Raw genomic sequence first — 23,663 nt, forward strand, 5'->3', positions numbered from 1 at the left:
CGGAAAATTGGATCTTTAAATACCTTAATTTGGCATAGAAACAGGAAGGTTTTAAACAGGAAGTCCGCCTTCCTCTTTTGTAAATAGATTGGAGCAAAGACGTTACAAGCTAAAGTCTCAGAAAGCCTTTGGCAAAGGATTAAATTTCCATCGGTTAAAATTATCAAACCCCCCTTGGAAGCAGGAGAAGAGGGGGGAAATTTTGGACCTAGCGAGCCTGCAGGAGAGAGTGAAAAATCAAATTACCACTGTTCTGAACCTGGAAACGGGCTGCCAAAAAAAAAAGAGAGAGAGAGAGAGACGTTTGGGGAGAATTCATTGACTGTGAGCAGAACGTATTTGACAGCTAGCTGAATAAGAGAAAGATACTGTTTCCATTGTCCCCTTCTGCGTTTAAAAAGGAGGAAAGTAACTGAAAATTGAAACTAACTTTATTGCTTGAGTTGTGCTTGAAAGGATTGATACAAGTGGAGACTGTTCCCCTCTAGAGGGAGCTTTTGAAACTGTTACAAGAGTGGAGCTGGGAAATCTCCAGCTGCTTGATAAGAACTGTGAGAACTAGAGATTGACCTTGGATATTCAAGAATGTTGACAGGAGAAGCCTTATGGACTGCATTTTCTAAGATAAACCATTTGTTGGAACAGCTTCATAAAAAGATGGATGCTATGACTACTAAAATTGACATTTTGGAACCAAAAGTGAGCACCAATAAAGAAATTATTCAGGATTTGGCACAGGAATCTATTTCAACAGGACAAATGAAAAGGAGAAAAGGAGAAAGTTGAAAAGGAGAAGGAGAAAGTTGCTGTTGTCGAACCTAAAGTAATACAAGGGGGAGCCTTAGCCTTACAGAGGCAAATTGAGGACTACAAGTTGAGGCCCTTTATGACTGAGACTAGAAAAAGTCAGATTTTGAAGATCGGAGCCTGGCCTGGACTAGAAAAGGAAAGTTGGAAAGATCCCTCTATGCAGGGATTAATGGACTTTTGGGATATGACTTGGGTCAGGAGGAGATTGAAGTTCTGGGGGCCTTTGGATTTGGAGGAAGCTTGAAACATGTTTTGAAATGCTTTATGGATCTTAACTTTAATTATGGAAATTTGGATGACCTGTCGAGAAGGAACAAAAGCATTGTTAGGTTGGAGTCTCCCCGAGACCTGCTCTTTAGCATTAAAGAATATGAAGAAGACCTGCAGAAGGGACTTGGAAAAGAGTTAAGAGCCTCGGACATAAGATCTCCAGGTTGATGGACTATATGGAATTGACGGAAAGGACTGGCAGAATCCGAGACCAGGGAGAAGAGATGGTGGATCCTGGTTTTGGGTTATGTCAGTCCTTTCAGTCTCACATCCAGTCCATCAATCTGGTGTTCTGATATCCGAGGCTCTTAAGTCACTTCCGTGCCCCCTCTGCAGATTTTCTTGTTCCTGTTTATTCTTACACCCTTCCCTGTTCCTTGTTGGTTTCTTTCGTGATTTCTTCCCTTTCTCCTTGGGAGATGGGCTTCCGGGGAACTCCAATCGGTAGTAATCTCCATTTTCTTTCATCAAGCTAGCCCATTCCCCAGAGTCCCACTCCCCCAGGTTAATTTTGTAATCCAAAAAATAGTTGTTCCAGAAGTAGTTATCAACCCGTTCCAGAGTCCCGCCAGAGCTGAAAGCTTCCTTAACTCCAAACACTTCCAGAGACACATCGTATTCAATCTTGCAGTACTGCGACTTTTGGTCATGCAGGACTTTAGGTTTCTCCATCTGTATCTTTTGAAGTGCAATCACAACCTCTTCCGTCATCATCTGCCCTTGGACTTGCCCTGTCAAGCCAGTTTCCTGAGTTAGTTGTTGTGGAACTTCTTTATCCTTATTTTCTGTTGGTTCATATTTGCTGGCTACAACAGATATAGAGTCTAACTTTTTGTTCATTAAGTCCATTTTCTCATGCAGCTGCTGTAGCTTAGCATTTATTCTGTCAAGGTCAGACAACAAAGTTTCTTCTCGGCACATTGCTGTTCAAGGTCAGGCGGCTGGTCCCGCGGTCTAATTCCCACAATTGTATAATTTCACTATAAACTGCAGCAACAAATTGACAAGCTCCCTCTAGGGGACACAATTTCAGTTCACATCCATCTTTAAAATGTATCCAACAAAGGAAACTTTGCTTTCGGTTTTCAAATACTTTGTTTCCTTAACATGCAAGATGCAGAAAGCGGCATTAAAGTTAATTTATTTCTCTTCTTTTTACTGTCTGTCAAAAGTAAACCACTTTCAATCGATGGGCATCTCCAAAACTTTCTGTCCTGACACCCCGTCCCCAGGTTTGGGACGATGGAGGCTTATGTTCCTTTACTCTCTCCCCGCAGGCTTAGGAGATCAAATTTTTCCCCCTTTTCCCCTGCTGTCAAGGGGGATTTTGTTGTTTATAAATGCAGGAAATTTCAGTCTTTAAGTCAATTTTCCAGGCTGATTAGCTTATAAGATCTTTGCTTCAGTCTATTTATAAAGCGGAAGGCGGACTTCCTGTTTAAACCTTCCCGCGACGTACCTAATTCATAAATTTTGTAGTTTTCTTAATCAAATCTTCCGTTTTTACTCATGGGTACTTGTTTTAGAGTCCAATTGTCGTCAGAAAAAAGTCAGCGCTCTCCGGCGATGGCGGCACGGCTTCCCTCCGTGAAAGTAGCAGTCGGTTCGATGCACCGCGCTGCTCACCCCACTTCGCTCCGGAGCCCCAAAAGGGGTTCCCCGCGAGTAGGGGAGGCACTACTGGTGCTCTGCCGAACCCCACGTTCCCAGGCTTCTTCCACCTGGGATTTCTAGCGGGTCCCCGCCTTCGCCGTGGCGGGAAGACCCAGTTTCCACGGAGCCCATTCCTCCGATCGGAGGAACTCCGCCATCCACCGATGGCGCTAACCCGGAAGTCCCAAGGTTTAGTTTAGTTTAATTTGTTTAGTTAGGTTGTGTATTGTATTGCTTTTTTCCCCTGTTTTTTTTCTCCCTTGTGTTTTTTTTCTCTCTCTCTCTTTTTCCTATTTTGTAAGCTTTAAAAGTAATAAATATCTTTATATATAAAAAAAGAGAGACCCATTGGCTCCCCTCACTCAAAGCCATTCCCAGGGTATGGCTGCTGTCACATGCTGACAGCTTCCAGGAGCCACAGGTGAGAGCTGAGTGCAAGGTTGGGAACCACAGGTGAACAAACTGCCTCAGACAGAACATTACCCTTCCTCTAGAGTAGGGTGGTGCTGTGGGTTAAACCACAGAGCCTAGGACTTGCCGATCAGAAGGTCGGCGGTTCGAATCCCCACGATGGGGTGAGCTCCCGTTGCTCGGTCTCTGCTCCTGCCAACCTAGCAGTTTGAAAGCACGTCAAAGTGCAAGTAGATAAATAGGTACCACTCCGGCGGGAAGGTAAACGGCGTTTCTGTGCGCTGCTCTGGTTCGCCAGAAGCGGCTTAGTCACGCTGGCCACATGACCCGGAAGCTGTCTGTGGACAAATGCCAGCTCCCTCGGCCAGTAAATTGAGATGAGTAAATCGGTCATGACTGGACCTAATGGTAAGGGTTCCCTTTACCTTTACCTACAGAAGGGGTCAGCAAACCTTTTCAGCAGGGGGCCGGTCCACTGTCCCTCAGACCTTGTGGGGGGCTGGACTATATTTTGGGGAAAATTTTAACGAATTCCTATGCCCCACAAGTAACCTAGAGATGCATTTTAAATAAAAGGACACATTCTACTCATGTGAAAACACACTGATTCCCGGACCACCCGTGGCGATTGGGCCGCATCCGGCCCCCAGGCCTTAGTTTGCCTACCCATGCTCTACAGTGTGTGGGGTTTTTTTTACAAAATACAACACGCTAGATAGAAATCCCGCACTTGAAGTGCTCTCGCCCCGCCTCCCAGTCACTTCAGTTCCAGCCCAAGATTTTATCTGCATTTTTATCTCCATAACAAGAAAAGCATCACTGCTTGAATTCCCACACCCTAGGCTGCTCTTAAAGGGGCAGGCCTAGCCAAGCAGTTTGCAAATCCCCATGCAGAATAGAAGGGCCATAAACTCGATGGCAGGGACGCAGGTGGCGCTGTGGGTTAAACCACAGAGCCTAGGGCTTGCTGATCAGAAGGTCAGCAGTTCGAATCCCTGTGACGGGGTGAGCTCCCATTGCTTGGTCCCTGCTCCTGCCAACCTAGCAGTTCGAAAGCACACCAGTGCAAGTAGATAAATAGGTACTGCTCCAGCGGGAAGGTAAATGGCGTTTCCATGCGCTGCTCTGGTTCGCCAGAAGCGGCTTAGTGATGCTCGCCACATGACCCGGAAGCTGTACGCCAGCTCCATCGGCCAATAAAGCGAGATGAGCGCCGCAACCCCAGAGTCGGCCACGACTGGACCTAATGGTCCGGGTTCCCTTTACCTTTTAAACTCAGTGGCAGAACATCTCCTATACATGCAGAAAGTCCCAAACAAAATCCCCAGCATTCCCAGGTGGGGTTGCGGGTGGAAACCCTTGCCTGAAGTGCTGCTGCCAGTCAGTGTAGACAACACTGCGTTAGTTCCATGGAAAAGAGCCTCAGCAGAAGACCTTAAGCATCTCGGTGCCTCAGTAACCTTGACAGCAGCCCTGTTTGGGTTAAAAGTGGCCCCAGGTCTGAAAAGGTTGAAGAAACCTTGCAAAGCATGGGACTCTTAATCTCAGGGTTGGGGGTTCGATCTCCACATTGGGTGAAGGATTCCTGCATTGCAGGGGGTTGGACTAGATGACCGTAGGAGTCCCCTTCCAACTCTACAATGCTATGTTCCTGTACTTTGTCACCCGGTTTGACATCTGGCTTTACAGGATTTGGTTTGTTGACTCAGTCCCAGCACGCCTGAAGAAGCGGAACTGGTTCCACCCACTCTGCACCTTGCCCACTCACAAAGGGGGGAATTCCCCGGGAAGAGGGATGCTCCATTTAACTGGAATCATATGGGGAAATAGGGGCCTCCCCCAAACTCTCTGAACAAACTACAATTCCCAGAATTCTTTTGGGGGGGGACAAACTGTGACTGTCTAGTGCAGCGGTTCTCAACCTGTGGGTCCCCAGATGTTGTTGGACTACAACTCCCATCGTCCCTGAGCTCTGGCCTTGCTAGCTAGGGTGATGGGAGTTGTAGTTCAACAACATCTGGGGACCCACAGGTTGAGAAAGGCTGGTCTAGTGCTTTGAATATATGCTGCTGAGGTGACCCTCCGGCCCGCAGTAGAAAACTGCAACAAACCTCCTATAAATCACACAGCATGTACATATAGCAGTGGGGACTCTCCCTCCCTCCAAATTTCTCCTTTTCCTACACCTACAGTATCTAAGCCTAACGCTATGAAATCTAAATAATCCACCTAAGCCTCCTTCCCACTCCATTCCCTCGGGTGTTCTCTCTTCTGCAGCGATTTTTTGACTGTAAGCATCTAGGGGCAGAGACCTCCCGCCTTCTATTAATGAACTGACAAGCATTATAAGGCAAGGCGAATAATAATAATAATAATAATAATAATAGGGGGCAGGCGTCTTTAAAAAGGTAAAGGTACCCCTGCCCGTACGGGCCAGTCTTGACAGACTCTAGGGTTGTGCACTCATCTCACTCTATAGGCCGGGAGCCAGCGCTGTCCGCAGACACTTCCGGGTCACGTGGCCAGCGTGACAAGCTGCATCTGGTGAGCCAGCGCAGCACACGGAAACGCTGTTTACCTTCCCGCTGGTAAGCGGTCCCTATTTATCTACTTGCACCCGGAGGTGCTTTCGAACTGCTAGGTTGGCAGGCGCTGGGACCGAACGACGGGAGTGCACCCCGCCGTGGGGATTCAAACCACCGACCATGCAATCGGCAAGTCCTAGGCGCTGAGGTTTTACCCACAGCGCCACCCGTGTCCCATGCAGGCGTCTTTAAGCAGCTGGATTTCACCAGAGAAGCCGGAATCCCCTTTTCTATACACAATAATTACAATGCACAGGAACCTTTGGAATATGGCCACCCTAACAATAATTATTTAAAGGTAGGAGGTGAGGTGGGGGTGAGAGACTTGACGTTAGTTTTAAGCTAGAGACATCCCCGTTTCCTGGGGACAGTCCCCAGATTTGCGAATAAGTCCCCGGACAAATTCCATCCCTGGAATGTCCCCTGGGAAACGCAGCAGCGGCAGTCTCAGCAGCCCAGAGCAGTTGACTCTTGCTGGCTTCAGGGGCTGCTCCGAAGTCCCCATACAATGGTGGTGCAGGGCCTCAAAGATGCAGCTTCCGGGCTGCCTCCACCTTCCCTGACCCCAGCAACTAAGCTGTGAAGGGAGGCTTCATGATGCCTATCGGAGCAACCCTGATCCCAACTCCTACTTGCATGCAAGAGGAATCAGGGCAGGGATCTCTCAGTTAGGCAACGGGAAGCCTCCCTTCCCAGCTGAGGGATCCCCACACCCTTCTGCTTGCAGGCAAGTAGGAACGGGATTGGGGCTGCTCCGATGGAAAGGGAGGCATCGTGCTGCCTGAGAGATCCCTGCCCCTTCCTGCTTGCACACAAGTAGGAGTTGGGATGGGGCTGCTCCGAAAGGCATAGCTGTCAACTTTCAGATTTGAAAACAAGGGATCAGCAGCCTCAAAAATAAGAGGTCAGCAGCATAGCTGTCAACTTTCGGATTTGAAAATAAGGGATCAGCAGCCTCACCTGTCCCGGAGACAGTCTATGGGATATCTAACAATCTGGGATAGCAGCGAGAAACAGCGCTGAAATAAGGGAATTTCCCGCAAAAAAAGGGAAGGTTGACAGCTATGCCGAAAGGCAATGTGAACCCCACCCCCTGCTGCTTGCACGCAAGTAGGAATGGGATTGGGGCCGCTCTCCGCCCTCCTTCTCTGCCTTCCATGCCTGACCCACCGCACACCGCTTCCCCCACCCCACCACCACCGAAGAACCAACAAGTCAGGGGCTGCCCAGGCTCATGGAGAAAGGAGATAAAAGCCTCAGAGGAAGGGGAAAGGTGGCGGTTGAGGTCAAGGCGGAGGCTGCCCCTCTGCCACCGCCATCGCTGCATCAACGTCCTGAACGTGTAGTATTTATTTTATTTTATTTTATTTTACTTTATTTTTTATTTAAAGTGTCCCCGGATTCATTGAAAAAAATCTGGTAGCCTTCTTTTAAGCCAGCTCATAAAAGAGTTGGTGCCAGGAAACGCAGTGGGTTGGGTCAGAAGCATCTCTCCCCAGCAATAAGATAAAAATATAAAGAGACCCACTTACCCAGCAAGACGAAAGTCGGTATCTTTTTCCTTTTCCAGCAGCCACCAGGAAGCAGCCGATTACGATTTTACAGCTAGACTTTTACAGCCAGCCCAAGGCGAGGTGATCATATGATCTGCGGTCACATGACACCTGCGGGCGGGGCGGGCTTCGCCCTGCCGGCACCGGGCATCCGCCGAGCAATTAACCCCATGGGAGCAGAAGGGGCTCGTTTACTTAGGAGCAAGCCTAGGCTCGAGGGAGGCAGTTGCTTGCTTCGGAGCAAAAAAGATGCCGCAGGGTCGGATCCGCCCTGCAAAGAGACTTAAAACAAGGAAATTTCTCCCGGCGTGGGAAAGTTTTGCTTCCTCTCCCCAATCGATCTGTTGGGTTGCAAAAGGGTCGACCCAGTTTTCTTGGCTGCCGCGGAGACTCCCGTTGTCATTCACCCTCTGGAATTAATCGTGATTCATAATAATTGGTAAATCGTGATCGGTCATCTGCTGTCGTAGCCTCCCCCAGCCTCCTTTCATCGCTCCGCTCCCCCCCCTCCCACAAAAAAATAAGCCCGGAAAAGTGTTTAATAATAATAATAATAATTTTATTATTTGTACCGCCGCCCATCTGACTGGGTCGCCCCAGCTACTCTTTAACAGCTTCCATCATATACAGAAACGTCATCTGTAAAAATACAGCTCGCTGACTCCATGGTGAATATAATATGGGTAGATCTACTACGCCATACATTTAATCAATGCATGTTTAAAACACATGACCCCCGCCCCCCAAAAAAAGAATCCTGGGAACTGTAGTTTAAGGATGCTGGGAATGGCTGTGTGTGTGTGAGAAAGAGAGAGAGAGAGAACTACAGTTCCCAGGATTCTGTGGTGCAAGTAATGTGTTTGAAATGTGCTGTGGGATGTGGCTTAAATGTATGTGCCATTCAAAAATAAAGGATCAGCAGCCTCACCTGTCCCGGGGACAGTCTACGGGATATCTAACAATCTGGGAAATAAGCGGGAAGCAGCGGGAAACGGCGCTGGAATAAGGGAATTTCCTGCAAAAAAAGGGAAGGTTGACAGCTATGGTATGTGGCTTAAATGCATTTGTACCTCCCTGTCTCCCAGTTAAAGCAAGGGGTCCACATGATGTCCTCACCATCTCTGTGTGGTTCCTGACCTCTCGCACCCTTTTAATTTGGAGTTTTTCACCTCTGGCCATTTTGGACTTTCAAAGGATTGGCGGCTGGGTGGGGAGCATGGGTGTTGCCAGGGGGCACAGGAGCTGTTGCCTCCCCAAAATAAGTAAATAAATAAAAATACTCATGTAAAAATACGCTGATTCCCGGACTGTCCGCGGGTCAAATTTAGAAGACGATTGGGCTGGATCCGGCCCCCGAGCCTTAGTTTGCCTACCCATGGTTTAAGGCCTTCAGGGAAAGGCTTCCCTCTCATCAGGCTTGCTCTCCACCATTTTTAATTTTGTTGTTGTTTAGTCGTTTAGTCGTGTCTGACTCTTCGTGACCCCATGGACCAGAGCACGCCAGGCACTCCTGTCTTCCACTGCCTTCCACAGTTTGGTCAAACTCATGTTCGTAGCTTCAAGAACAGTATCCAACCATCTCGTCCTCTGTCATCCCCTTCTCCTTGTGCCCTCCATCTTTCCCAACATCAGGGTCTTTTCCAGGGAGTCTTCTCTTCTCATGAGGTGGCCAAAGTATTGGAGCCTTAGCTTCAGGATCTGTCCTTCCAGTGAGCACTCAGGGCTGATTTCCTTCAGAATGGAGAGGTTTGATCTTCTTTCAGTCCATGGGACTCTCAATAGTCTCCTCCAGCACCAGAATTCAAAAGCATCAATTCTTCGGCCATCAGCCTTCTTTATGGTCCAGCTCTCACTTCCATACATCACTACTGGGAAAACCATAGCTTTAACTATACAGACCTTTGTTGGCAAGGTGATGTCTCTGCTTCTTAAGATGCCGTCTAGTTTTAAGATGCTGTCTAGTTTTTAATTTTAAAAGCACATAACGTTATCATAAACTGGGATTGCAGTCCTGAGAAGCCAAATGTGGTGTTGTGGTTCAAATGGGGAACATGGAAGGCAGCCACAAATCTCATAGGCCATCAACCTAACCTCCCTCGCAGGCTCCTTGTGAGGACAAAGTTGTGATACGCATGTGATAAAACTGACACAGGGTAAAATTGAATACAGCTTGGGGGCTGCATTCTCTTCTGGGGTCCACATATGACTGGGGCGAGAGCAGCCAGAGGCAAAACGGAACAGGGTTGTTATGGGGTTGCATCAGCATTGGTTCTGCTCAAAGTGGACAAACTAAAACCAGTGGGCATGGTGAACTCGGGCCTATTATCTTCAACAGGCCTACTCTGAGCAGGAATAAGTTGGAAACAGCTCCTCTGTCTTTGTCCAGCAGGCTGGTTTCTACACAGACTCACTTCACCCACAAAGCAAGTCAAGAGCTCAAGGACACATTCCAGACCTTCCAAGAGTCCCTGTTTCCCAGGGACAGTCCCGGATTTACAGAAGCCGTCCTGGTTTCTGATTTGATCCCGGAATGCCCTGCTTCCTCTTAGGATGTCCCTCTGCACATGGGCAAGTTGTGTGCAGTGGACGCTCGGGTTGCGAACATGATCCGTGCGGGATGCACGTTTGCAAGCCACAGCGTTCACAACCTGCGGCGGCGTGTCTGCGCACACGCGGGTTGCGATTCGGCGCTTCTGTGCATGCGCAAAGCGCACTGGCGTAGCGTGGGGGGTGCAGGGGGGGCCGGCCGCACCGGGCGCAACATCTGGGGGTTAGGGTTAGGGGGCGCAAATCCACGGGTTAGGGGGCGCAAATCCATGGGTTAGGGGGCGCAAATTACTTGCCTTGCCCCGGGTGCTGACAACCCACGCTACGCCACTGGCAAAGCGCGATTTAACGCTTTTGCACATGCGCAAACTCCAAAACCTGGAAGCAACTCGTTCCGGTACTTCTGGGTTTCGGAGCATCCGTAACCTGAAAAAAACGCAACCTGATGCTTCTGTAACCCGAGGTGTGACTGTATATTGATATAAATAAATGGTGGGATTTTGATTACAGTGGTGTCTTGGTTCTCAAATGCAATCTGTTCCGGAAGTCCCGGAACCGTTCAAAAACCAAGGCGCAGCTTCTGATTGGCTGCACTCAAGCGGAAGTCGCGTCGGACCTTCGGCTTCCAAAAAACGTTCGCGAACCGGAACAGTTACTTCCAGGTTTGCAGTGTTTGGGAGCCAATTTGTTCGGGAGCCAAGCCATTCGAGAACCAAGGTACCACTCTATTTGGGATGGGAAAAGAGAAATACAAGCTACAGAGGAATTCCTGAGCTAGCCTAGGACATTAAGAAACAATACCCAGGTCACTGGGGGCCACTGGCAATGCAAGAGAACAGGTCGGCCACGTCTTGATTCTCAAGGGAACACAGACCCTCCCTCTGACAGAATGTGCAGGTTCTTAAAACGGAATGGTGTCTCCTAGAAGAGGGCGCACCTGGCTGAAATAGAGAACATTCCGCACTGGAACATTTTTTTCTGTACCAAGAGGCAAAAAAGACAAGCGATTAAAAGAGGTGTGTTGTAAGACCGTTAAGAGGGCAAAACACAGAGAAAGAATTGTTAAAACCTGCTCACTGGGGCAGTGACTAAATTGCTGATTAGCTGATGGCGCTGTGGGTTAAACCACAGAGCCTAGGACTTGCCGATCAGAAGGTCAGCGGTTCGAATCCCCACGACGGGGTGAGCTCCCGTTGCTCGGTCCCTGCTCCTGCCGACCTAGCAATTCGAAAACATGTCAAAGTGCAAGTAGATAAATAGGTACCGCTCTGGCGGGAAGGTAAACAGTGTTTCCGTGTGCTGCTCTGGTTCGCCAGAAGCGGCTTAGTCATGCTGGCCACATGACCCAGAAGCTGTACACCAGCTCCCTCGGCCAATAAAGCGAGATGAGCGCCGCAACCCCAGAGTCAGCCATGACTGGACCTAATGGTCAGAGGTCCCTTTACCCTTTACCTTATAAACGAAAAATCAGAATAAGCTTCCTGCCCCGAGGCGCTTACACTGAAAATGGTACATTGCAGGAGATGGCAAGCACAAGGCTTTTTGTTATTGTTGTTAAATGCTGCTCTGATCGAACCTTGTTTTTATGAAAAGGCTTTGAATCGATTCATGTCTGAATCCAACATATATAAAATAATAATGAAACATTAAACATTTTAAAACTTTCCTATACAGGGCTGCCTTCAGATGTCTTCTAAAGGCTTGGCGTGGGTCACATAACTCCGTACCCTCCCACATTTCTCGGTTGACAATAGGGACGTCCTAAGGAAAAGCGGGACATTCTGGGGTCAGATCAGAAACAGGGACAGCTTCTGTAAATCCGGGACTGTCCCTGGAAAATAGGGACACTGGGAAGGTCTGGTTAAGAAGCTGAATGTTGGAATATTCAGGGCAGATAAAAGAATGTTGTTTTTCACGCAGCGCATACTTAGACTATGGAACTCCCTCCCACATGAGGCTGTGATGGAGCACCAACTTGGATTGCTTTAAATGAGGACGAGGAAAACTCATGGAGGACAAGGCTATCCGTGGCTAGGAGCCATCAAGGCTATGTTCCACTTTCAGAGGTATTAAGCCTTTAAAAACCAGTTGCTGGAAACCACAAGCAGAGAAAGTGTTCTTGCGCTCAGATCCAGCTCACACAGCCTCCTCCCATAGGCTTCTGGTTGGCCACTGTGAGAACAGGATACGGAAAGAGATGATCCATTGGTGTGATCCAGCAGGGCTCTTGAGGATCAAGGCTGGTCGTGAAAATTGTCAGGCAGAGGACCTCTGAAATTGAAGGCACCAAAGTCTGCCACGGCTCTTCTGATGTCTGACTTCTTAAGCACTTAATTAAGTGTACACTTGGCCTATTAAACAGGGTGGGGAAGGGTGGATTAATGTCTATTCTCTCCCAAGGCCAGGAACCTCCCTCAGAAATGCCAGAGAAGAGTCTGAGCTTCTCCATAAATTCAGTGCAAGTACTGATACCCAAGCGTGCTGAGTTAGCACAGTTTTTTTGCCATCTTGGCATTGAAAGAAGAGAAGGAAGAGCTTGGGAACCAGACTCCAGTGTACATATCCTTATGTCCATTGCCAGAATCAGGGGCATTCTTAGGCGAATGAGCCCATTCCCTCCAACATTTCTCTGATGAAAACAGGGATGTCCTGTTTCATCTTCGTCGTCATCATCATTTTGATCCCGGAATGTCCCACTTTCCCCTAGGACGTCTCTGTTTTCATCAAAGAAATGTTGGAGGGTATGGAGTTGTGCATGGGACGCGGGTGGCGCTGTGGTCTAAACCACTGAGCCTCTTGGGCTTGCCGATCAGAAGGTCAGCGGTTCGAATCCCCGCGAAGGGGTGAGCTCCTGGTGCTCGGTCCCTGCTCCTGCCCACCTAGCAGTTCGAAAGCACCTCAAAGTGCAAGTAGATAAATAGGTACCGCTCCGGCGGGAAGGTAAATGGCGTTTCCGTGCGCTGCTCTGGTTCGCCAGAAGCAGCTTAGTCATGCTGGCCACATGACCCGGAAGCTGTACGCCGACTCCCTCGGCCAGTAAAGCGAGATGAGCGCCGCAACCTCAGAGTCGGCCACGACTGGACCTAATGGTCAGGGGTCTCTTTACCTTTACCTTATGGAGTTATGCGACCCCCCCCCCAGGCCTAGGAGATAAGTAACTATACAACCTTAAGTAGACATCTGAAGGTGGCTCTATACAGAGAAGGTTTGTTTAAAAAAAGTTTAATGTGTGTGTGTGTGTGTGTGTGTGTGTGTGTGTGTTTGTATATGTTGGAAGCAGCCCAGAGTGGCTGGGGAAACCACTCAGGTAGACAGAGTATAAATTACAAAACTGCTCCTATTTCATCAGAAAAATGTTGGAGGGCATGTTCCTTATGTTCCTACCGGCCCAAAAATGTTGGCCTTACATGTCAATGGCACATGACCCTGTTGCGGGTAGCAGGGTGGAATCAACCCTCAACCAAATTCCTCTTTCCTGTGGGACAGATCATCATTCAAGTACAGTATGGAATGGGAAGTCATCACATATTTTGGCCACTGTCATCTTCCATGTGGGAGGTAGGAAGGAACGAGGTGGGGCTAGCCACCAAGGCGATGTTTTTGCACACATTATTTATTAATCATAGTTACATTTACTGTATTTCATTTTTAAAAATCTTTTTCAGCACCACCCAGGCCATCTTTTTAACTGATCAATGGGTTTTCCATAACCTATCCTAGTCGATGTACCAACATGCCATTTTAAATAGATTTTGACATCCCTCAAACCTCTCATTCCTAAATCTGCCAAATTCCAGAAACGTAGCTGTCATCTTTGTTTTCGTTGCAGCAAAAACAACAGAGAGAGTCTAATGGACGCTTAGACCTTATCTGTGCTAGAAATTGAAAGCTGTTTATACCACTTTAAAGGGACGCTGGTGGCACTGTGGGTTAAACCACAGAGCCTAGGACTTGCCAATCAGAAGGTCGGCAGTTTGAATCCCCGCCACGGGGTGAGCTCCCATTGCTCGGTCCCTGCTCCTGCCAACCTAGCAGTTCGAAAGCATGTCAAAGTGCAAGTAGATGAATAGGAACCGCTCTGACGGGAAGGTAAACAGCGTTTCCGTGCGCTGCTCTGGTTCGCCAGAAGCGGCTTAGTCATGCTGGCCACATGACCCAGAAGCTGTACACCAGCTCCCTCAGCCAATAAAGCGAGATGAGCGCTGCAACCCCAGAGTTGGCCACGACTGGACCTAATGGTCAGGGGTCCCTTTACCTTTTACCTTTATACCACTTTAAGCAATCATGACCTCCCCCCTCCCAGACTCCTGGGAACTGTAATTTATTACAGGTGGTGGGAGTTGTTAGGAGACCCCCCCCATTCCCCTGACAGAGCTACAATTCCCTGGGCAGAGTGGTTTAACAATCAATCCCTCTGCCCAGGGAACTCTGGGAATTGTACTTTGGTGAGGGGAAGGGGTGTGTTTCTCCTAACAACTTAAAAAAAAAAATTATTAACAGGCCAATCACATCACATTATCCAAATCACATTAGTTCCAAATTATACAGCCAAATTTTAAATTTTGTTGGGGGTACCCATACATCAAGCTTTGCACGAGTCCAAAACTCCGAACGAGTCCAAACATCACTTATATTACTGCTTTAATTAGACAGTTCTATCCAGTTCAATCCAGATAGTCCTTTATTACTTTCTTTCTCTTGTTATTATCGTATATTCCTTTCTTTGCAATCTCTGATCATTTTCACAAGCAGATTGAAAACAGGCATCCTCTGTGTGGGTTTTGTACTCTCCAAAGACCATATCGCTCAGGGACAGCTTCTGTTCAACGCTTCCATAAAAAAATATTTGATCTTTGGTCTGTCCTTTACTTTTCTCAGGCTTGCCAAATAAATCAAATGAATCAGGAGGCTCTGTTAGGTCAATCTTGCGTTCCAACATTCCTTCTCTTTCGAATGGTCCTGATTCTTCTCCCCCTGTCCTTCTTTCTCCGGCAAGCCTGTCTTGGCGAGACGTCATTTTTTAACTGCGTCATAAAAATTTTCCTCTTTCTCACCGTTCACCAATCCTCTCTCCTGTTATAATCCATCCCACACAGTTCTTGAATTCCTGCTTGTGATTAGTAAAAACGCAACGATCTTATTTCTATCTGGGGTGAAGGGTTATTAATATCACATCGTGCAAAGAAAAAAAAGTTTTTTCCTCCACCCGCCCCCTTCATTCCAAACATACAGTCTCCTAGTGGTGATTCATCAGAAGATTTACTTATCCATCCGTCACTCCCGGTCACAGAGATCCATTAATCAGCAGTCTTATCTCTCGAACATTACTTGATGTATGTGCTTCAGCTTCATTCCAATCGTATGTTTCCAATTATAATTCTGAGCTGAAGCTAACCAGCACACGCTAATTGGAATTGGCGTCAGGAAGATCTGACTTCACCGAGGGCTCGTGCCAAGTGTTCGGCACCCCCATCTCTCGGATCAGGGGGTGCATTGTGAACACCGCTGGCAAGGCAGCGCCCCCCGTCTCCTGGGGGGGTAGGAAGACTGCATACTTCCCATAGCAGTCCCTTAATTACCTCGTATGGGTCAGAGAGATGTTATTGTCGGCCATCTTCCAACGCGCCACCTGGTGGCCCCCCCACTCCTAACAACTTTCAGCACCTGTAACAAACTACAGTTCCCAGGGTTCTTTGGGGGAAGCCATGACTGTTTAAAATGGTATCACAGCACTTTAAAGGCATAGTGCTGATGCGGTTTTTAGGATGAAGAAATGTATAATGCCACATTCCCCAGAATCCCCAAAAATAGTTTCAAATGGGGATTCCAGTCTGAAGCTGCTGATATATTTACAAATCTACTGTGCTCTGTGGAACAGGGGTGGGGAGCTGTGGCCCTCCAGATGTTGCTGGACTCCCATCAGTCCCAGTGGCCAGCATGGCCAATGGTCAGCGATGATGGGATCTAGGGGGGGAAAACATTGGGGTGCCCTAGTTATGCACCCTTGCTGTAAACAGTTGGCACCGTGTCAAATCCATAAACAAATTGCACACTTTGTGTGACTCGGCCTCAACAAATACTTGGCACAGAAATCTCATTAATGAAAACAATTATCTCTCCTTCAACGTCCTTACAATCTTGATCACCTCGTTCTAATGGCATTTTATCAGCCACTGCTGATTATACTGTGAGCCACACGTTTGCCCTATTCTTTCGCTTGGAATTCGAATCCAATTGCTTAACTCATTTCATTCAAAAAAATAAAGACAGAGCTCTGTGTGTGTGTGTGTGTGTGTGTGTGTGTTAGCAGGGTCTATTGCAAACCAGGACTGGGGGGGCAGCACTCAGAGTGAAGTGTTGGGGGTCAAATGCGGCCGTCTATGCCTCCCCCTCTGGCTTTCAAGACTCTCTACAGTCCTGGATGGTGGGCAAAGAGGGTTGTGTCAGTGTTAGGTCTTGGCTGAATTGACACCGAAATAGGAATGTCTGTGTACTGGTGAAAAGGTTTAACAAGGGGAGATTCCACTGAAGCTAAACAATAGCAGACCTTCCAAGTGTCCCTGTTTTCCAGGGAACAGTCCCGGATTTACAGAAGCCATCCCGGTTTCTGAGTTGATCCCTGAATGTCCTGTTTTTCCTTATTTTCATCTGAGAAAAATTGGAGGGTATAGAGTTATGCCACTCATGAGCGAAGGAGATCAGTAACGCTACAACCTTTAAAAGACATCTGAAGGCAGCCCTGTATTATTATTTTTTAATGTTTTGATATTATTTTTATATGTTGGAAGCCGTCCAGAGTGGCTGGCGCAACCCAGTCAGGTTGGCGTGGTATAAATAATAAAACTATTATGTATTATTATGGAACAGGATGTCCCTATTTTCATTGGAGAAATGTTGGAGGCAATGGAATGGCAAGCTCTCTCTGAGCTTCTGCTGAGTTGATAAATTAACTAATGGTTGTTTCCTGCCAGCAAACAGGTGAGTATTGTAACCTTAGATCAGGTGACGAAGGTGTGGGATTCCAAAACTGCCATCTTGGAAGGTTGGTTGGTGGCTTCAGTGTTTCTCTGAACCCGACAGAGAACAAAAGGATGCAAATGGCTCTCCAAAAGCTGCATAGCCTTAGGCCGATGGGGGCTGGAATGCAGGCTTTGGGGGAAGAGACACAGTTTGGATTTTTTTTTAAATTATCTTTTGTTTCTAAGAAGATGCTGAGCCTGTGCTGGACATTGCCCAAGATCTAATGGATATTTTGGGTGTATCATTTCCTGTTTTTTTTGTTCCATTTTTGATGAGTTCTGCAAGTAAACTCTGAATAATAGTTTTATGGGTCTGGACAATGCTTTCTTTCCAAAACGAGCCAGTTCTTATGCATCCAAACACTTCATGCTGCACAATATTAATATCAGCAATAGCGAGTGTGTGCAGAAACTAGCCTCCTATACTGAGGTAAAATTCACACTCCTTGTTCCCCTCCAGCCCCACCTACCCCTGGCAGGTGGCCCCTGAAAGGTAGCTCAGAAGAGAATGTGGCCCTCAGTCTGAAAACAGCTCCCCATCACTGCCATATATTGACAGACCTGTATATTTCTAAATAATCACCATTTTTAAAAAAGAACCCCCCCCCAATAATCGTCCGGTGACATTTTTTTCAAAGGAAAGCAACCCCAACTAAGTAGGACACAAACTAAAAATTCTAACTTCTTGGGGTGAACACAGCACCCAAGCCCACTGAAAGGTCGTCCTTCAGTTAATGAGTTTGCACTGAAGAGCCCTCCGTGGTTTTGAACAGCGTCTGCAAATAATTCACATTTTGCCACATTCAAATGAGTAGAATCGGTTCCCTACCCCACCCCATCAGCCCTCCATCCCCTCCTGACTTCTTTATGCTTTTAGTTTCATTTCCAGTCTTCATTGGACATCCGACAATTTGATTGTCAGGACTCCGTGACAACCTGGGTAGCCACCGTTTTCCATCTGGCTTGGCTCCTGTGCTATTAAATTAGCAGACAGGCAATACAGGGCATGCAGCAACAGGAGAAAAGGCTTCACTTGGTGAACTGCAGGTGTCAAGCAATTGCTAATTACACCAGACTCCAGTCTGGGAGGTGAGAAGTGATAAGACCTCATGCAGATTCAACCTAGAAAGTAATAAGGAACGGCTGTGAAATGTGTGGGTTCAATGTACTGTATAATGGGAAGACATGTCAACAACAATCGCATGATGTTCTACTAAAGACAAAGCATTGCCTAATTCCTACATCAGCGTAGCGCAACCAAATCAGATGTTAAACAAGGTCTGCGAGAGATCTTAGCTGTGTGTAGGTGTTTTTTTAATGAAGTCCTCTTACAAAAACCAGCAGCTACAGATTAGATAGATATGGCTTTATTTGGTTTATCTCAGATAAGTATTTGTGCAACTCAAACTGACAGTGGTGAGCGTCTCCCAGGGCGCCAGCTTTCCCAACTCCACTTGGCTCCTTTGCTTCTTAGCAGCCACGGTTGGAAATTTGGCAACACCTGCATCGCCACATTTCGCAGGCCAAATGCCGCCTGTTTGACACATGCGACTGCTAAAGGGAACATAGGCATCATTGCAAGGAGGGGAGAGTCAGTAGCCCTCCTTGCCAACCGAGCTCTCCACCCCACCCTTGCCCCCCCGCCACGTACTCCCCACAGCTCTGCAAAAAGGAGAGAGAGAAAAGGGAGCCCTGTCATCTTACAGATGTGCGCACCTGTGTTGCAAAAGAGCGAGGTAAGAGTGGGAGGACACACGACAGAGGAAAGCGTGGAACCAAACCGGTTGGGGGCTGTGTGTGGCATTGGTGTACATGCAGACTTCCTCCTTCAACAGGAAATAGGGTTGCCGGGTCTTGCGGAGTTTGATCTGAGGTTGCCAGGGGCTAAAAAGCCTCCCTTCTCAGAGTCTTCAAGTGAAGAAGGCCAGAGCAGGTGCCGGGGGGGGGGGCAGGAGTTGTAAGTTTTGGGTTGGGACGGAGTAAGGGACTCTGCAAGGAAGAATGCTTGTTAACTGAAACTGTTAACAATCTAAAGGTAAAGGGACCCCTGACCATTAGGTCCAGTCGTGGCCAACTCTGGGGTTGCAGCGCTCATCTCGCTTTATTGGCCGAGGGAGCCGGCGTACAGCTTCCGGGTCATGTGGCCAGCATGACTAAGCTGCTTCTGGCGAACCAGAGCAGCGCACGGAAACACTGTTTACCTTCCCACTGGAGAGGTACCTAGTTATCTACTTGCACTTTGACGTGTTTTCGAATTGCTAGGTCGGCAGGAGCAGGGACCGAGCAACAGGAGCTCACCCCATGGCGGGGATTCGAACCGCCGACCTTCTGATCGGCAAGCCCTAGGCTCTGTGGTTTAACCCACAGCGCCACCCGTGTCCCTTGTTAACAATGTAGATAGCATTTATTTGTCTGCTCAACTCTTCCTATTGATTGTGACAGTAGACGATTAATCCGAATTATTAACGGGAGGTGAGGAGTAAAATAGATCAGTATGAGAAGGGGTCAGCGTCAAGTGAAGGAAGTGGGGAAAGTCGCTGCTTGACTTGAGAACATTTTGTTATTCGCTCTGACTCCTCTTGCGCAGAGGCAGCAGGTGTAACTTGACTCCCTTCCCCCTGCCGCCTGAGATGTGCCATCCTTTGCCCAGGGCTGGCGCCAGCACTCAGCACCCGAGGGCAGCCACTGAGGCCCCCGCATGTCCACAGGGTTGACCGCAGTTGCCAGAAACCCAGTGGTGGTTTGATAGCTGCCTGCCGCCCGCTGAAACAAAATTCCCACAGTGCCCCACGACAGGGTCATTGGAAGGGCATTCTGGGAAAAATACACTCATGACACGAGACTGGGGTAGGCTGGGGCTTGCCTCAGATCTGGAGCCAGACCTGCTCTGCTCCACCCCACACCGTGCAATGCTAAGCCCCATCTTGCCCCACCAGTGGCCAGGCCTCACCCTTTAAGCTCCTAGGCTCGGCACCTTCTGCCTCATTGCTTTAAAAGGTTAGGGAAGGAGGAGGTGGCTATCAACAGAACCTGCAGGCTTAGAGGCAGTCTATTTTTGCAGGGCAGAGGTGAGGCAGCAGAGGGACGGCTCTTGCCCTCATGCCCTGCTTTCTGGGAGTCCCAAAGGCATCTCTGTTTGGGGCCACTGTGAGAAAGAGGCAGCTTTGGGGCAGATGAGTCAGCTTTGGTCTTTACGAGTCTTGGGAGACCCGGCAACCCTAGTGGGAAGCTCTCTTTCTCTCCAAAGTGATTCCAGAGAATTCATCTGGCCCTGTCCCAGCACCTGGGTAGAGAGAGGAAGCAACCAACCAACCAAACAGTCAATCAAAGGCACAGCTAAAAGTGAGGTATCAGTAGTAGGCAAAGGGTTTGTTGTTACACATACGCTAGGGCAGCTGAGCTCCTGGACATGGTGTGTGTGCATGGGGGGGCTGTGGGAGGGGGAGCAGCAGCTGGAGGTGAGAAGTCCAGGTAGGGTACCTCTCAGGTGGCCATGCAGGGAAATCCCTGGTGATGTCAATTAAATGTGCATAGAAGAGCTGGGATCATTCCCACCCCACCCCTCTTCTCGTGCCAAGGAAACCTTTGCCAGGTCAAGCGGGATTCCTGGGCGCGCATCTCTTCAGACGGGACAGCGGCTGCCATGCACACACACACCCCGCCACACAACGCCGTGAAGCATCAGGATGTGGGGAAGCGAGCCATTGCCCTGTGCAAGGCATCCGCCTCTGCCGCTGCGTGCCGCAGCTGGCTGGCAGGCAGTCAACATTTCCTTGGATACATACAAGTCAATTTGCGGGAGCCAAGAGTGCTGCTGACTGCAGCGTTTGCCAGCTCCCCATCGTACAAGTCCTCAGGAGTCACTGGAGAGCGAGTGCTCCTTCCCACGCCACACAACCTGGAGGAGGTTGCAGAGCGAATGAGAACGATGCTTCTCATGGGCCCATCAATCAACACCTGGTCATTGCACCATCTCCGCAGGGCGGAACTCCTGCACACTGCATTCCTTTCTTCTGTCTTCCTGACTGAGGTGGGAGAGTGGGTGGTTTTTTGCTTGTTTTTGCTACAGGAGCCCCAATCCTGTTCCTCCAGAAATCTAGCCCCAGGCTTCCTGATCCGAGGCCCGAAGCAGCCCCAATCGTTGGCATCAGGAAGACGCACGTTGAACGCCCTTTTACAGGTTACTCTCTCGGACGAGTCCGCTAAGGCTGTGGGGGCGCCTTCGCTCCAGCCGGCGGCCAGAGAGCAAGCGCCGCAAGGAGGAGGTAGAGCTCAGGTCCCCGCAGCTCTGCAGGTGAATCCCTTCCGGAGAGCTCCGCTCCAGCCTCTGCCTGGGCACCTGAGAGAAAAACAAAATGACAGCCTGTAAAGGAAGATGAAGCCAGAGCTGCAATTTTCTTCCCTGCCCTTGAACCCTGTTAGCAGTGCTAAGGTTTGGCCGTGCAGCTTGAGAAATCGTACTAAAAAAAAAATTGTATAAAATGTATATTTGTAATTTTTCTAATTTGTACTCTATAACATTAATAATTTATTTTTAAAGAGAAATCATACTGAAAGGAGAGCAGCTCTGACCTCACAGAGAGATTGGCAAGCGGCGCTTTCAAAACAGGAATCACGGCTTCTAGCAGCTAAATGTATTGCAATATTTTAATATTTTTTGGGAAGCCACCCAGAGTGGCTGGGGAAGCCCGGCCAGATGGGCGGGGTATAAATAATAAATTATTATTATTATTATTATTATTATTATTATTATTATTATTATTATTATTATTATTGAAGAGCCAGACTTGTTTCAGAGAGGTTCGCAACAGAAGTTCAGCTCTTCTTTTTAGGCGGGCGAGGCAGAAAAGTAAAAAATTGTCTTAGGGGCCCATGGAGATTTCTCCAGAGATACTTCTTTTTTTCCATCCTCCTGCTCCAAAAATGCAGACCTAGCAGCTGTTGCACAAGAGGTTATGCTGGTGGTTGCTCGCCTCCCCACCCTCCACAAGCCTGAAGCTAAGCCGGCTGCGTTGCATTTTCAGATACTGTACTGTGTTGTTAACAGGAGGGAGGGATTCAGTTCAGGCTGCATTCAAAGGCGAACCTAGCAAATACCTTCTGAAGCAATACATGGAGCCGTCCCTCCAAATTCACAGTTCTCCAAATTTTGCAACACAGTTCTCCAGCTAATTAATGGGTACAGAGATACCTATGTCACAGTTGTTTTCTTGTTCGTTGCTATGCTATGTGTCCTTGTACTGTAAACCACTCTTGGATGAAGGGCGGTATAGAAATTTAATAAAATAAATACAGATATTAGTGAAAATAATGTAGAAAATAGACACGCACACACCCACACACATATATAGCTTTTTTCTACATTATTTTCACTAATAATGCTTTTGCAAAGCAATTTTAATATATGTGTGTGTTGTTTGCTGTGCCCACCCCACTCTGCATAATAATAATAATAATAATGATAATAATAATAATAATAATAATAATAATAATAATAATAATAATAATATATTATTTATTATTTATTATTTATACCCTGTCCATCTGGCTGGGTTTCCCCAGCCACTCGGGGCGGCTCCCAACAGAATATTAAAACACGATAAAACATCAAACATTAAAAACTTCCGTAAACAGGGCTCCCGTCAGGCATCTTCTAAAAGTCTGGTAGTTGTTTATTTCCTTCACATCTGATGGGAGGGCGTTCCACGGGGCGGGTGCCACTACCGAGAAGGCCCTCTGCCTGGTTCCCTGTAACCTCACTTCTCCCAGTGAGGGAACCGCCAGAAGGCCCTCAGCACTGGACCTCAGTGTCCAGACTGGACGATGGGGGTGGAGACGCTCCTTCAGGTATACTTCACCAAGGTGCCACTTGCTGGCTCAACATCTCAGCTCACACCAAGCCATGAGTAGGCAAACTAAGGCCTGAGGGCCGGATCAGGCCCAATCGCCTTCTACGGTAAATCTGGCCTGCAGACGGTCCGGGAATCAGCATGTTTTTACATGAGTAAAATGTGTCCTTTTATTTAAAATGCATCTCTGGGTTATTTGTGGGACATAGGAATTCGTTCATTCCCCTCCAGAAAATATAGTCCAGCCCCCACAAGGTCTGAGGGTCAGTGGACCGGCCCCCTGCTGAAAAAGTTTGCTGACCCCTGGCTTAAACCATGCAATGCAATTGCTGTGCCTTTAACCCTTGCCTTCCCTATGTTTCGCTCAGGTCTATGAGTTGGTCAGAAACAACAAGTTCTTCATCTGGTAGCAAGGGTCAAGAAAGGAGCCATCTTAGCCAAAATGGCACGACTCTGGGAAGCCTGCTGCATCTGTGGCCAATGCTTTTTCAGCTTTATGTCTATTCCTGCTTTGCTGTTGTTGAGGGATAAAAAGCGCAATGCGTGTTTTAGGCCACAACATGGCTGCGCACACATTATTTATTTCCCTCCAAAGAATCCTGGGAACTGTAGTTTGCTCAGGGTACTGGGCATTGCACACCAGTGCGGGGCGAACTACGGTTCCCATGATGCTTTGTGGGTGGGGAAATGTGCTTTAAATTTACAGCATAGGCGCAGTCTCTCGGGATTTTGTGGGAGGGGTTAAAGCACTTATCAGAAATTTAGGTTTGCGCAACTAAAGAGGATGGGCTTATTCTGTCACCGACCGCAACACATCCATTTGCAAAAACAACACCAGACATTTACGGTAACATTCCGATTAAGGATGGCGAAATGAGCTGAAGCGTGTTTAACAGGAAGACATGAAAGATTAACAGGGAGGCATGTGAGCACAGTGCAATGTTTGTTCTTGTATAACTCCCCTGC

General features: G+C 48.1%; 2 protein-coding genes across 5 annotated transcripts in view; both read right to left on the minus strand.

Annotated features, from left to right (window-relative positions):
- LOC309329887 (lysosomal acid glucosylceramidase-like) overlaps positions 1 to 7,360 on the minus strand; it is a 42,554-nt gene extending 35,194 nt beyond the window's left edge. The window contains exon 1 of the mRNA XM_081841090.1: positions 7,262 to 7,360. The gene's annotated coding sequence lies outside the window, so the exon portion shown is untranslated. The remainder of the gene's footprint in view (positions 1 to 7,261) is intronic.
- Positions 7,361 to 18,199: 10,839 nt separating this feature from the next.
- ENTREP3 (endosomal transmembrane epsin interactor 3) overlaps positions 18,200 to 23,663 on the minus strand; it is a 34,050-nt gene continuing 28,586 nt past the window's right edge. For all 4 annotated transcript variants that reach the window (XM_081840981.1, XM_081840980.1, XM_081840979.1 and 1 more), the window contains exon 12: positions 18,200 to 21,187. In XM_081840981.1, the coding sequence (XP_081697107.1) occupies positions 21,023 to 21,187 (165 nt within the window). In that variant the 3' untranslated portion in view covers positions 18,200 to 21,022. The remainder of the gene's footprint in view (positions 21,188 to 23,663) is intronic.

The sequence above is a fragment of the Podarcis erhardii genome (genome assembly GCF_964252035.2).
Source record: "Podarcis erhardii genome assembly, chromosome: 15".
Taxonomy (NCBI): domain Eukaryota; kingdom Metazoa; phylum Chordata; class Lepidosauria; order Squamata; family Lacertidae; genus Podarcis; species Podarcis erhardii.